General features: G+C 62.9%; 2 protein-coding genes across 2 annotated transcripts; both read left to right on the top strand.

Annotated features, from left to right (window-relative positions):
- The first annotated feature begins 88 nt into the window (after positions 1-88).
- Positions 89-3,194, top strand: PGLS (6-phosphogluconolactonase). Its single transcript, XM_065859263.2, has 5 exons — positions 89-398; positions 480-587; positions 2,426-2,527; positions 2,635-2,775; positions 2,864-3,194. Exons 1-5 carry the CDS (start codon positions 126-128, stop codon positions 3,029-3,031), a joined length of 792 nt encoding a protein of 263 aa, XP_065715335.2. The 5' UTR covers positions 89-125; the 3' UTR covers positions 3,032-3,194.
- A 997-nt stretch (positions 3,195-4,191) lies between these two features.
- COLGALT1 (collagen beta(1-O)galactosyltransferase 1) lies at positions 4,192-14,630 on the top strand. The gene is made up of 12 exons (XM_071800632.1): positions 4,192-4,448; positions 5,136-5,246; positions 6,633-6,750; positions 6,834-6,968; positions 7,885-8,089; positions 9,284-9,403; positions 10,104-10,180; positions 10,833-10,939; positions 11,043-11,175; positions 12,064-12,191; positions 12,268-12,474; positions 14,270-14,630. The coding sequence occupies exons 1-12, from the start codon at positions 4,192-4,194 to the stop codon at positions 14,628-14,630; spliced, it is 1,959 nt and encodes a 652-aa protein (XP_071656733.1).
- Positions 14,631-15,091: the final 461 nt, after the last annotated feature.

Here is a 15,091-nt window from a genome sequence, read left to right as displayed (position 1 = left end):
GATTGTTGGGGAGGAGTAGGCCGCGCGTTGCTAGGCAACAGCGTGTGTGGGGGGGGGGGAGGAGCGCTACTTCCGGCGCGGCCAGAGCGGCACGCCGGAAGTGGCTCTCTGGCCGCGCCGTTGCTATGGCGGGCAGCGTCTCGGTGTTCCCGTCCCCGGAGGAGCTGAGCCGGGCGCTGGCGGCGCTGGTGGCCGAGCGGGCGGCGGCGGTGGCGGAGGCGGGCGGACGCTTCTCGGTGGCGCTGTCGGGCGGGAGCTTGGTGGGGTTGCTATCCCGGGACCTCCCCGCCGCCGTTTCCGCCACCGGTCCCGCCGCTCCCGAGCGCTGGCTCGTGGCGTTTTGTGACGAGCGCCTCGTGCCCCCCGAGCACCCGGAGAGCACGTGGGGGGCGTACCAGGTGAGTCCCCCCCCCCGGTCCCTGCCCGGGTTCCCCCCCGGTCCCGCCGCCCCGGTTCCGCTCACCGGCCGCTCCCCGCAGGCGCAGCTGCTGCCGCGGCTGCCGGGCCCGGGCCCGCGCGTCCTGAGCGTCACCCCCGGGCTGGGCCCCGAAGCCGCCGCCGATGACTACGCGGAGCAGCTGCGGAAGGTACCGCCCCGCCCCGGCTCCAGCGCCCGTTCCCCGGTGCCGTGGCCCGTTCCCCGGTGCCGTGGCCCGTTCCCCTGGTTCCGTGGCCCGTTTCCCCCGCGGTTCCATGGCCCGTTCTCCCTCCGGTCCCGTTTCCCACCCCCAGTTCCGTGTCCCGTTTCCCCCCCCAGTTCCGTGTCCCTTTCCCTGGTTCCATGTCCCGTTTTCCCCCCGGTTCTGTGTCCTGTTCCTCCCCGGTTCCATGTCCCGTTCCCCGGTTCCACGTCTCTTTTGCCCTCCCAGTTCCATGTCCCGTTTCCCTGGTTCCGTGTCCCGTTTCTCCCCTTGGTTCCACGTCCCATTTCCCCCCCGGTTCCGTGTCCCGTTCCCCCAGTTCCATGTTTTATTTGCTCCCTGGTTCCATGTCCTGTTCTCCCCCTCCCACTTCCGTGTCCCATTCCCTGGTTCCGTGTCCCATTTTCCCCCCCGTCCCGTGTCCCATTTCCCCCCCAATTCCATGTCCCGTTCCCCCAATTCCGTGTCCCATTCCCCAGTTCCATGTTTTATTTGCTCCCCGGTTCCATGTCCCATTTCCCAGTTCCGTGTCCCGGTCCTGTTCTGTGTCCCGTTACTCTCCCAGTTCCATGTCCTGTTCCCTGGTCCTGTGTCCCGTTTTCCCCCCGGTTCTGTGTCCTGTTTCCTCCCTGGTTCCGTGTCCCGTTCCCCACCCAGTTCTGTGTCCCATTCCCCCAGTTCCATGTCCCATTTCCCCCCCATTCCCATGTCCCATTCCCCCAATTCTGTGTCCCATTCCCTGGTTCCGTGTCCCATTTCCCTCCCAGTTCCATGGCCCATTCCCCTGGTTCCATGTCCCATTCCCCATTCCCGTGTCCCACTCCCCATTCCCATGTCCCACTCCCCATTCCCATGTCCCACTCCCCATTCCCATATCCCATTCCCCATTCCCATGTCCCATTCCCCATTCCCGTGTCCCACTCCCCATTCCCATGTCCCCTTCCCCATTCCCATGTCCCATTCCCCATTCCCATGTCCCACTCCCCATTCCCGTATCCCACTCCCCATTCCCGTATCCCATTCCCCATTCCCCTGTCCCATTCCCCATTCCCATGTCCCACTCCCCATTCCCATATCCCACTCCCCATTCCCCTGTCCCATTCCCCATTCCCATGTCCCACTCCCCATTCCCATATCCCATTCCCCATTCCCGTGTCCCATTCCCCATTCCCATGTCCCACTCCCCATTCCCGTGTCCCACTCCCCATTCCCGTATCCCATTCCCCATTCCCATGTCCCATTCCCCATTCCCGTGTCCCACTCCCCATTCCCCTGTCCCATTCCCCATTCCCCTGTCCCATTCCCCATTCCCATGTCCCACTCCCCATTCCCATGTCCCACTCCCCATTCCCGTATCCCATTCCCCATTCCCATGTCCCACTCCCCATTCCCATATCCCAGTCCCCATTCCCGTGTCCCACTCCCCATTCCGATATCCTGTTCCCCATTCCCATGTCCCATTCCCATGTCCCACTCCCCATTCCCATGTCCCACTCCCCATTCCCATATCCCAGTCCCCATTCCCGTGTCCCACTCCCCATTCCGATATCCTGTTCCCCATTCCCATGTCCCATTCCCATGTCCCACTCCCCATTCCCATGTCCCACTCCCCATTCCCATATCCCGTTCCCCATTCCCGTGTCCCACTCCCCATTCCCATGTCCCACTCCCCATTCCCATATCCCACTCCCCATTCCCATGTCCCACTCCCCATTCCCATATCCCACTCCCCACTCCCATATCCCACTCCCCATTCCCATGTCCCGCTCCCCTCTCTCCCGCAGGCGTTCCCAGGCCAGGACGTGCCGGTGTTCGACCTGGTGCTGCTGGGCGTGGGGCCGGACGGACACACAGGCTCCCTGTTCCCGGGACACCGGCTGCTGCGGGTGAGCGGGACCCCCCCCAGAACCCCCAAACCAACACCGCGTGTCGGTGTTACCAACCACCCCAAAACCCCAACAAACCCCGCTTTTTGACCTTTCTGCCGTTCCAGGAGACGCAGAAAATCGTGGCCGCCATCACCGACTCCCCGAAGCCACCGCCGGCGCGGGTGACGCTGACGCTGCCGGTGCTGAACGCGGCGCGCACGGTGCTGTTCGTGGCCACGGGGGCGGGCAAAGCCGACGTCCTGAAGGTACCTAAAACCATTCTGACACCCCCACAAGGGGTGTTGGGGGACACGGAGGGTTCGGGGTCCCTGTCACCGTCCCCTCTCCCCGCAGCGTGTTCTGGAGGGGGGGCAGGAGCAGGATGAGCCCCTCCCGGCTGCGCTGGTGCGGCCGCGCTCGGGGCAGCTCCGGTGGCTCCTGGATGCGGCGGCGGCCGCGGCGCTGACGGTGCCGGTGGTGGAGAAGCACGACGGGGATGGGGATGGGGACGGGGACCGGTGACGTCCACCCCGTGGCTCCAAACGCTCGTGTTCAACCGGTTCTGGACCAAACGGGGCGGCGCTGAGCGCCAGTTCCCGCCTGGCGGTTCCTGCGGGGACAAACGGTTCGTCCCCATCGCTGTGATGCTGAAGGGGGGGGACAGTAAATGGGAGGATTCTGGGTCTTTTTTGGTTGTTGTTTGTTCTCCTGGGGGTGAAAATGAGATGGGGGGGATGGAGCTGAGGTGGGGAGGGAAATGGGGCAGGGGACGAAGATTTGGGGACAGGATGGGGCAGGGGACAGAGATTTGGGGACAGAGATGTGGGGACAGGATGGGGCAGGGGACAGAGATTTGGGGACAATGAGAGGCCGAGATGGGGCAGGAGACACAGATTTGGGGACAGAGATTTGGGGACCCAGAAGGGCCAGAGATTTGGGGACAGGAAAGGGCCAGGATGGGGCAGGGGGCAGAGGTTTGGGGACAGGGAGGGGCCAGGGACAGAGGTTTGGGGACAGAGATTTGGGGACAGGGAGGGGCCAAGATGGGGCAGGGGACAGAGCTTTGGGGACAGAGATTTGGGGCCATGGAAGGGCTGGGATGGGGCAGGGGACAGAGCTTTGGGAACAGAGATTTGGGGACAGGATATGGCAGGGGACAGAGATTTGGGGACACAGAGGGGTCAGAATGGGACAGGGGATGGAGATTTGGGGACAGAGATTTGGGGATGGAGATTTGGGGACAGAGATTTGGGGACAGGGATGCAGGTACAGAGATTTGGGGACAGGGAGCAGCCAGGATGGGGCAGGGGACAGAGATTTGGGGACACAGAGGGGCCAGAATGGGGCAGGGGATGGAGAATTGGGGACACAGATTTGGAGACAGGGATGCGGGTACAGAGATTTGGGGACAAGGAGCGGCCAGGATGGGGCAGGGGACAGAGATTTGGGGCCAGAGATTAGGGGACACAGATTTGGGGACAGAGATTTGGCGACGGGGCAGGGCGGGGGCGATGGAAGCAGAGGAAGGGGCGTGGCCAGTGCAGCGCCCGCCCCTAGCGAGGGGCGTGGCCAACGCGCGCTCTGCCCATAGCGGGCTCTCCCCGGGGCGGGGGCGTGGTCACGCTGTGGGCGTGGCCAGCAAGGGGGTGGGGCGTGGCCATGGGCGTGTCCCAGGGCGCAGCATGGCGGCGGCGCGGCCGTGGCCGCTGCTGCTGCTGGCGCTGGCGGCGGGGCCGGGGCCGGGGCCGGGGCCGGGGGCAGCCCCGGGGCCGCTGCCGGTCGGCGGGTATTTCCCCGAGGAGCGCTGGAGCCCTGAGTCGCCGCTGCGGCCGCCGCGGGTGGCGATCGCGCTGCTGGCGCGGAACGCGGCGCACGCTCTGCCGGTGGCGCTGGGGGCGCTGGAGCGGCTGCGGCACCCGAAGGAGCGGACGGCGCTGTGGTGGGGGGGGGCGGGACACGGGGGCAAGGGAGGGGGGACACCGGGACAGGGGGGCACACTGGGACAAGCGGGGGGGACGTGGGGTAAAGGGGGACACCGGGACATTGAGGGGTGCGGTGTCCCCGCGGGCACCCGGAGAGCGGGTGGCGCTGTGGTGGGGGGAACACGGCGACAAGGGGGGGACACGGGGACAAGGGGGGACACGGGGATAAGGGGGGACACCGGGACAAGGCGGGGACACCGGGGGGACCCGGGGCTGAGGAGTCCGGTGTCCCCGCGGGCACCCGAAGAGCGGACGGCGCTGTGATGGGGGACGGGACAATGGGGACATGGGGGGGACACGGGGACAAGGGGGGGACACCGGGACAAGGGGGGACACGGGGACAAGGGGGCACCGGGACAAGGGGGGGACACCGGAGGGACCTGGGGCTGAAGAGTCCGGTGTCCCCGCAGGCACCCAAAGGAGCGGATGGCGCTTTAGTTTTGGGGGGACACTGGGACAATGGGGACGATGACACTGGGGTGATGGAGGGGGACACCGAGGGGGGACCCGGGGCTGACGGGTCTGATGTCCCCGTGGGGACCCCAAGGACCAGCCGGCGCTGTGGTGGGGGAGGGACAGGGACACCGGGGGGGGGGTGACCCGGTGACATGGGGACAGGGGGTGACCCGGGGGTGTCCCCACAGGGTGGCCACCGATCACAGCGTGGACAACACGACCGCGATGCTGCGGGAGTGGCTGGGCCGGGTGCGGGGCCTTTACCACCGCGTGGAGTGGCGGCCGCAGGAGGAGCCGCGGTGAGCGGGGACACGGGGGGGGACACTGTGGGGGGACAATGTGGGGGTTTGGGGGGGCAGCTGAGGGTCCTGAGGGCTGGGGGGGAGGTTTGGGGGTCAGGAGGGCAGTGGGGGGTTTGGGAAGGTTTGGGGGTGCAGCTCAGGGTCCTGAGGGCTGTGGGTGGTTTTGGGGGGGCAAGAGAGCTGTGGGTGGTTTGGGGGGGGGCAGGAAGGCAGTGGGGTGTTTGGGGGTGCAGCTCAGGGTCCTGAGGGCCATGGGTGGTTTTGGGGGGGCAAGAGAGCTGTGGGTGGTTTGGGGGGGGCAGGAGGGCAGTGGGGTGTTTGGGGGTGCAGCTCAGGGTCCTGAGGGCCATGGGTGGTTTTGGGGGGGCAAGAGAGCTGTGGGTGGTTTGGGGGGGGCAGGAGGGCAGTGGGGTGTTTGGGGGTGCAGCTCAGGGTCCTGAGGGCCATGGGTGGTTTTGGGGGGGGCAGGAGGGCATTGGGGGGTGTTTGGGGGTGCAGCTCAGGGTCTTGAGGGCTTTGGGGGGGCAGGAGGGCATTGAGGGGCTTGGGGGAGCAGCTGAGGGTCCTGAGGGCCGTGGGTGGTTTTGGGGGGTCAGGAGGGCAGTGGGGGGTTTGGGGGTGCAGCTCAGGGTCCTGAGGGCTGTGGGTGGTTTTGGGGGGTCAGGAGGGCAGTGGGGGATTTGGGGGTGCAGCTCAGGGTCCTGAGGGCTGTGGGTGGTTTGAGGGAGCAAGAGAGCTGTGAGTGGTTTGGGGGGGGGCAGGAAGGCAGTGGGGTGTTTGGGGGTACAGCTCAGGGTCCTGAGGGCCGTGGGTGGTTTTTGGGGGGCAGGAGGGCATTGGGGGGTTTGGGGGTGCAGCTCAGGGTCTTGAGGGCTTTGTGGGGGCAGGAGGGCATTGAAGGGCTTGGGGGAGCAGCTGAGGGTCCTGAGAGCCATGGGTGGTTTTGGGGGGTCAGGAGGGCAGTGGGGAGGTTTGGGGGGGGCAGGAGGGCATTGGGGGGTTTGGGGGTGCAGCTCAGGGTCTTGAGGGCTTTGGGGGGGCAGGAGGGCAGTGGGGGGTTTGGGGGTGTTTGGGGGCGCAGCTCAGGGTCCTGAGGGCTGTGAGTGGTTTGGGGAGGGCAGGAGGGCAGTGGGGAGGTTTTGGGGAGCAGGAGGGCATTGGGGGGTTTGGGGGTGCAGCTCAGGGTCTTGAGGGCTTTGGGGGGGCAGGAGGGCACTGAGGGGCTTGGGTGGGGTCAGGAGGGCATTGGGGAGGTTTGGGGGGTCGGGAGGGCAGTGGGAAGGTTTTGGGGGTCAGGAGGGCCATGGGTGGTTTTGGGGTGGTCAGGAGGGCTGTGGGGGGGTTGGGGGTGCAGCTGAGGGTCCTGGGTGCCGTGCCCCCCAGGTCGTACCCCGATGAGGAGGGTCCCAAGCACTGGTCCCCGTCCCGCTACGAGCACGTGATGAAGCTGCGGCAGGCGGCGCTGGACTCGGCCCGCGCCATGTGGGCCGATTACCTGCTGGTGAGGGGGGGCGGGGGGCCGGGGCGGGGGACACAGGGCCCCGCGGTGACGATGACGGTGACAGTGACGGTGACGCCGGGCAGTTCATGGACGCCGACAACGTGCTGACCAACCCCGACACGCTGGCGCTGCTGATGGCCGAGAACAAGACGGTGGTGGCGCCCATGCTGGACTCGCGCGCCGCCTACTCCAACTTCTGGTGCGGGATGACGGCGCAGGTGGGGATGCGGCCCCGGGGCCCTGGGTGCTGGGTCCCCTGGGTGCCGGGTCCCCTGGGTGCCGAATCTCCTGGGTGCTGGGTCCCTTGGGTGCTGGGTCCCCTGGGTGCTTGGTCCATGACCCCTGGGTGCCGGCTCCCTCGGGTGCTATGTCCATGTCCCCTGGCTGCTGGGTCCCCTGGGTGCTGAGTCCATGTCCCCTGGCTGCTGGGTCCCTTGGGTGCCATGTCCCGTGGGTGCTGGGTCCCCTGGGTGCTGACTCCATGTTCCCTGAGTGCCACTTCCCCTGGTCACTGCGTCCCTTGGGTGCCACATTCTCCACGTCCCTGGGTGCCACATCCTCTGGTCGCTGTGTCCCTTGGGTGCCATGTTCTCCACATCCACGGGTGCCACATCCTCTGGTCGCTGTGTCCCTTGGGTGCCATGTCCTCCACGTCCCTGGGTGCCACGTCCTCTGGTCGCTGCGTCCCTTGGGTGCCACGTCCTCTGGTCACTGTGTCCCTTGGGTGCCATGTCCTCCACATCCCTGGGTGCCACATCCTCTGGTCGCTGTGTCCCTTGGGTGCCATGTTCTCCACATCCCTGGGTGCCACATCCTCTGGTTGCTGTGTCCCTTGGGTGCCATGTCCTCCACGTCCCTCGGTGCCACGTCCTCTGGTCGCTGCGTCCCTTGGGTGCCACGTTCTCTACATCACCGGGTGCCACATCCTCTGGTCGCTGTGTCCCTTGGGTGCCATGTTCTCCACATCCCTGGGTGCCACATCCTCTGGTCGCTGTGTCCCTTGGGTGCCATGTCCTCCACGTCCCTGGGTGCCACGTTCTCCACATCCCTGAGTGCCACGTCCTCTGGTCGCTGTGTCCCTTGGGTTCCACGTCCCCGGGTGCCACGTCCCCGCGTGTGGTCCGGTGTCCCCAGGGCTATTACCGGCGCACCCCGGCGTACCTGCCGCTGCGGCGGCGCGAGCGGCGCGGCTGCTTCGCGGTGCCCATGGTGCACTCCACCTTCCTGCTGGACCTGCGGCGCGAGGCCACGCGGGCGCTGGCCTTCTACCCGCCCCACCCCCACTACACCGGCGCCTTCGATGACATCATCGTCTTCGCCTTCTCCTGCCGCCAGGCCGGTGAGGGGCCGCTTGGCCTTGGCTTTGGGCTGGGCTTAGACTTGGGTTGGCCTGGCCTTAGACTTGGCTTTGGGCTGGGCTTAGACTTGGCTTTGGGCTGGGCTTAGACTTGGCTTTGGGTCAGGCTTAGACTTGGCTTTGGGCTGGGCTTAGACTTGGCTTTGGGCTGGGCTTAGACTTGGCTTTGGGTCGGGCTTGGCTCAGGCTGGGCTTAGATTTGGCTTGGCCTGGGGCTTAGACTTGGCTTTGGCCTGGGCTTAGACTTGGCTTTGGGCTGGGCTTAGATTTGGCTTGGCCTGGGGCTTAGACTTGGTTTTGGGCTGGGCTTAGACTTGGCTTTGGGCTCGGCTTAGACTTGGCTTGGTCTGGTCTTAGACTTGGCTTTGGGTCAGGCTTAGGCTTGGCTTTGGCCTGGGCTTAGACTTGGCTTTGGCCTGGGCTTAGACTTGGCTTTGGCCTGGGCTTAGACTTGGCTTGGCTTTGGGCTGGGCTTAGGCTTGGCTTTGGGCTGGGCTTGGCTTAGGCTGGGCTTAGATTTGGCTTGGCCTGGGGCTTAGATTTGGCTTGGTCTGGGCTTAGACTTGGCTTTGGGCTTGGCTTAGACTTGGCTCAGGCTGGCAGTGGCTTGGGCTGGGCTGGGCCTGGTCTTGGGCTGGGTTTAGCCTTGGCTTGAGCTGGACTTGACCTTGGCTTTAGCCTCATCTTGGGCTGGGCTTATCCTTGGCTTGGGGCTGGCCGGAGCTGTGGGTTTGGGCTGGCTTTAACCTTGGCTTTAGGCTGGACTTCACTTTAACTCCAGCTCAGCATTGAGTTCACCGCAGCTTAACTTTTACTTCAGCCTGGCATTAAGTTTAGCCTGGCTTAACTTTAACATCCCCCTCAACATCAATTTTAGCTTTGCTTAACTTCAGCTTCAGCGCGGTGTTAACTTCAACCCAGCTTAACCATAATTCCATCTTGGTTTTAACTTAAGCCTGGCTTAAGTTCAGCTCCAGCCTGGTTTTAACTCCAGCCCAGCTTAACTTCAGCTTTAGCCTGGCCTAACTTCAGCTTTAACGTTAGCTTGGCTTAACTTCACCCTCCCTTTGCTTAACTTTGTTTTAGCCTCCCTTAACCTTAACTCCAGCCCAGTTTAACAACTCCAGCCCGGCTTAACTGCGGCTCCAGCCTGGCCTAACGGGTCCCGCTCCCCAGGGGTGCAGATGTTCGTGTCCAACCGGGTGCCGTTCGGGTTCCTGCCGGTGCCGCTGCGCTCGCAGAGCTCCCTGCGCGACGAGGCCGAGAACTTCCTGCACGTCACCCTGGAGATCATGGGTGAGGACATGGGGACATGGGGGGACATGGGGACACCCCCACATCACCCCCTGACCCTGGAGATCATGGGTGAGGACATGGGGACACAGGGGAACATGGGGACACCCCCAGGGTCACCCCCTGACCCTGGAGATAATGGGTGAGGACATGGGGACAACCCCAGGTCACCCTGGAGATCATGGGTGAAGGGACATGGGGGCACATGGGGACACCCCCAGGTCACCCTGGAGGGGACATAGGGGGACATGGGGACACCGCCAGGGTCACCCCCTGACCCTGGAGATAATGGGTGAGGACATGGGGACAGCCCCAGGTCACCCTGGAGATCATGGGTGAGGGGTCGTGGGGACACCCCCAGGTCACCCTGCAGATCATGGGTGAAGACATGGGGACATAGGGGGACATGGGGACACCCCCAGGGTCACCCCCTGACCCTGGAGATAATGGGTGAGGACATGGGGACAACCCCAGGTCACCCTGGAGATCGTGGGTGAGGGGACATGGGGACATAGGGGGACATGGGGACACCCCCAAGGTCACCCCCTGACCCTGGAGATCATGGGTGAGGACATGGGGACACCTCCAGGTCACCCTGGAGATCATGGGTGAGGACACAGGGGACCTGGGGGGCCAGCGGGGACACGCACCCCGCGGTGTCACCGTCACCCCATCCCCACCTGGCGCTGTGTCCCCCCCCCAGTGAAGAACCCCCCGGCGGAGCCGACCCCCCACATCTGGGTCCCCCCCAAAGTCCCCGACAAGATGGGATTTGACGAGGTGAGAAATGGGCGGGGCCTCTGTGGGCGTGGCTGAAATGGGCGAGGTCTCGGTGGGCGGGGCTGAAACGGGTGGGGTCTTGGTGGGCGGGGCTGAAATGGGCGGGGGCTCAGTGGGTGGAGCCCCATTGGGGGATTTTCATGCCATTCCCCCCCCATTTTCCTGCTGTTTACCCCCCATTTTCCTGCCATTTCCCCCCCATTTTCATGCTGTTTCCCCCCCATTTTCTTGCTGTTTTCCCCTCTATTTTCCTGCTATTTCTCCCCCCATTTTCCTGCTGTTTTCCCCCCTATTTTCCTGCTATTTCTCCCCCCCATTTTCCTGCTGTTTTCCCCCAATTTTCCTGCTGTTTCCCCCCCATTTTCCTGCCATTTCCTCCCCATTTTCCTGCCATTTCCCCCCTGATTTTTGTGCCATTTCCCCCCCGATTTTCATGCCATTTCCCCCCCGATTTTCATGCCATTTCCCCCCCATTTTCCTGCCATTTCCCCCCTGATTTTCCTGCCATTTCCCCCCTGATTTTCCTGCCATTTCCCCCCTGATTTTCCTGCCGTTTCCCCCCCCTTTTCCTGCCGTTTCCCCCCCCTTTTCCTGCCGTTTCCCCCCCCTTTTCCTGCCGTTTCCCCCCCCTTTTCCTGCCGTTTCCCCCCAGGTTTTCCTGATCAACCTGCCCCGCCGAGCCGACCGCCGGGCGCGGATGCTGCGGACGCTGCACGAGCAGGAGATCGCGGCCAAGCTGGTGGAGGCCGTGGATGGCAGGTGGGTCTGTCCTGTCTCAGGGGGTCCGTGTCCCACCCGGGGGGCTCCATGTCCCTCTGCGGGGGGGTCCACGTGTGTGACCCCCCGGTGTCGCCGTGCGCAGGGCGCTGAACAGCAGCCAGGTGGAGGCGCTGGGCGTGCGGATGCTGCCCGGGTACCGCGACCCCTACCACGGGCGGCCCCTGACGCGGGGGGAGCTCGGCTGCTTCCTCAGCCACCACCGCGTCTGGGAGGAGGTGAGGGGACCCACGCCTGGGGGGCAGGAGCCCGGGCCCCATGGGAATGGGACCCTAGACATGGGGGGCATGGGGGGACATGGGGGGCAGGACCCCAGTCCTCGTGGGAATGAGGAGCGGACCCCAGACATGGGGGGCAGGACCCCGATCCCCATGGGAATGGGACCCTAGACATGGGGGGACATGGGGGGCAGGACCTCAGTCCTCGTGGGAATGAGAAGGGGACCCCAGACATGGGGGGCAGGGCCCCGATCCCCATGGGAATGGGACCCTAGACATGGGGGGCATGGGGGGACATGGGGGGCAGGACCCCAGTCCTCGTGGGAATGAGAAGGGGACCCCAGACATGGGGGGCAGGACTCCGATCCCCATGGGAATGGGACCCTAGACATGGGGGGCAGGACCTCAGTCTTCGTGGGAATGAGGAGGGGACCCCAGACACGGGGGGCAGGACCCCGGTCCCCATGGGAATCGGGGCGGGGGAGACCCAGAGATGGGGGCCAGAACCCCAATCCCCATGGGAAGGGGGGTACAGGAACCTAATCCTCATGGGAATGGGGGGGCGGGGACCCCAGACATAGGGCGACACGGGGGAGCAGGACCCCACTCCCCATGAGAACGGGGGTGGGGGAACCCCAGACATAGGGGGGGGGCAAGACCCCAATTTCCATGGGAATGGGGGGGGGACCCCAGACATGAGGGGCAGGGCCCTGATCCCCATGGGAATGGGGGGAGACCCCAGATATGGGGTCCCATTAACCCCTTGTTTCCCATGAACCCATTAACCCCCCATTCCCCATGAACCCCCATTTCCCGTTAACGAATTACCTCCCGTTAACGAATTACCTCCCGTTAACGAATTACCTCCCGTTAACCGTCCCGGCGCAGATCTCGGCGCGGGGCCTGTCCCGCTCGCTGGTGTTCGAGGACGACCTGCGCTTCGAGATCTTCTTCAAGCGCCGCCTCACCACCCTGATGCGCGAGCTGGAGGCGGCCGCGCTGCCCTGGGACCTCATGTAAGCACCCCCCGCCCCTACCTCCCCTTTAATTAACCCCCTCGTTAACTCACCCGCGCTAACGACGCCCCCGCAGCTACATCGGGAGGAAGCGGCTGCAGGCGGAGCGGCCCGAGCGGCCGGTGCCGGGCGTGCGGAACCTGGTGGAGGCCGGCTACTCGTACTGGACGCTGGGCTACGCGCTCTCGCTGCGTGGGGCCCGCAAGCTGCTGGCGGCGCGGCCGCTGGGGAAGATGCTGCCGGTCGACGAGTTCCTGCCTGTGATGTTCGACAAGCACCCCATGTGAGTTTGGGGGGGCTGGGGGACACTTGGGGGGTGGTTTAGTGTCATTTTGGGGGTGGTTATTGGGCTCGTGGCTGTGTTTCCCTCCAAAGTTTGATTGTGTCCCTTTGGTTCTGTGGCCACTCTCAGCCTGTTTTTTATCTCTCTGGAGACATTGGTGACAGTCGCTTGTCCCCTGGGGGACAGTTTTGTGTCACTGTGTCTCCATGTCCCATCCCAACCCATTCTGGGTCCCCTTGGGCCATCTTCCTCATCCTCTTGAAGCCCTTTCCCTTTGGGGACAGTTTTGTGTCCCTTTGGAGGTGTTTTTATTGGCTTCGTGTCTGCGTTTCCCTCCAGAGAAGGTTTCCCATGTCCCTTTGGTTCTGTGTCCCCGCTCAGCCCGTTCTGTGTCCCCTTGTCCCATCTTCCTCATCCTCTTGACTGCATTCTCTGCGTATTTCTCCCCATTTTTCCCATTTTTACCCCCATTTTTCCCATTTTTACCCCCATTTCTATCCCCATTTCTCTCCATTTTTACCCTCATTTCTATCCCCATTTTTACCCCCATTCTTACCCCATTTCTCCTGATTTCTATCCCCATTTCCCCCCCATTTCTATCTCCACTTCTCCCCATTTCTCCCCATTTTACCCCCATTTCTCCCATTTTTCCTGATTTCTTCCCCATTTCTATCTCCATTTCTCCCATTTTGCCCCCTATTTCTCCCCATTTTTCCCCCCATTTTCCCCCCCATTTCCCCCCATTTCTCTCCCCATTTCCCCCCATTTCTGTCTCTATTTCTCCTCGTTTTTACCACCATTTCCCCTCATTTCCCCCACTTTTACCCCCATTTCCCAGCCCAGATTACCAGCGGCAGTTCCCCTGCCCTGTTCTCCCCCCATTTCCCCTCATTTTCCCCATTTTTACCCCGATTTATCCTCATTTTTACCCCCATTTCTCCTCATTTTACCCCCATTTCCCCTCATTTTCCCCACTTTTACCCCCATTTCTCCTCATTTTCACCCCCATTTCCCCTCATTTTCCCCACTTTTACCCCAATTTCTCCTCATTTTCACCCCCATTTCTCCTCATTTCCCCCACTTTTACCCCCATTTCTCCTCATTTTTACCCCCATTTCTCCTCGTTTTTTATCCCCATTTCCCCTCATTTTCCCCACTTTCACCCCCATTTCTCCTAATTTCCCCCACTTTCACCCCCATTTCTCATTTTTACCCCCATTTCTCCTAATTTCCCCCACTTTCACCCCCATTTCTCCTAATTTCCCCCACTTTCACCCCCATTTCTCCTCATTTTTACCCCCATTTCTCCTAATTTCCCCCACTTTCACCCCCATTTCTCATTTTTACCCCATTTCTCCTCATTTTTACCCCCATTTCTCATTTTCCCCACTTTCACCCCCATTTCTCCTCATTTTCACCCCCATTTCCCCTCATTTTCCCCACTTTTACCCCCATTTCTCCTCATTTTCCCCCCCATTTCCCCTCATTTTCCCCCCCATTTCCCCTCATTTTCCCCCCCATTTCCCCTCATTTTCCCCCCCATTTCCCCTCATTTTCCCCCCCATTTCTCCTCATTTTCCCCCCCATTTCTCCTCATTTTCTCCACTTTCACCCCCATTTCCCCCATTCCCAGCCCGGAGTACCGTCGGCAGTTCCCCCCCCATTTCCCCCCCATTTCCCCCCAATTTCCCCTCACTCCCCCCATTTTCCCCAGCCCGGAGTACCGTCGGCAGTTCCCCCCCCATTTCCCCCCTATTTCCCCCCAATTTCCCCTCACTCCCCCCACTTTCCCCAGCCCGGAGTACCGTCGGCAGTTTCCCCGCCGGGACCTGGCCGCGTTCTCGGCCGAGCCGCTGCTCGTGTTCCCCACGCACTACACGGGGGACGCCGGGTACGTCAGCGACACCGAGACCTCGGTGCTGTGGGACGACGAGGCCACGCCCACCGACTGGGACCGCGCGCGCGCGCGGGGGGCGCGGCGGGACGGGGGCGCGCACGCAGGGGCGCTGGGGGGCGGGGACTCGGGGGCGCTGGGGGGCGGGGACTCAGGGGCGCGGGGGGGCGGGGACTCGGGGGCGCTGGGGGACGCGGACACGGACGCGCTGCGGGACGTGGATGCGGACACGGACACGGGGGCGCTGCGGGACGAGCTCTGACCCCCCCCCCCCCCCCCGACTCTTTAAAGTCAACGTTTATTTTTGGTCTGTGAGGTTTATTTATAAGGGGGGTTTGGGGAAGGGGGGGTTTGGGGGGGGGTTGGTGGGGTTGTTTGTGGGGGGTCGGTTCTTGGGGTTCATTTCAGGTTCATTTCTTGGGGTTCATTTGTTGGGTTCATTTCAGGTTCATTTCGGGTTAATTTTGGGTTCATTTCAGGTTAATTTCGGGCTCATTTCGGGTTAATTTTGGGTTCATTTCAGGTTCATTTTGGGTTAATTTTGGGTTCATTTCGGGTTAATTTTGGGTTCATTTTGGGCTCATTTCGGGTTAATTTTGGGTTCATTTCAGGTTCATTTTGGGTTCGAGTTCATTTATCGGGGTTAATTTCAGGCTCATTTCAGGTTCATTTTTGGGTTCATTTCGGGTTAATTTTGGGTTCATTTCAGGTTCATTTTGGGTT

The sequence above is a fragment of the Patagioenas fasciata genome, chromosome 32 (assembly GCF_037038585.1).
Source record: "Patagioenas fasciata isolate bPatFas1 chromosome 32, bPatFas1.hap1, whole genome shotgun sequence".
In the NCBI taxonomy this organism is placed as follows: domain Eukaryota; kingdom Metazoa; phylum Chordata; class Aves; order Columbiformes; family Columbidae; genus Patagioenas; species Patagioenas fasciata.
The sequence above is the reverse complement of the archived record's forward strand: the minus strand, read 5'-3'. Positions and strand labels throughout refer to the sequence as shown.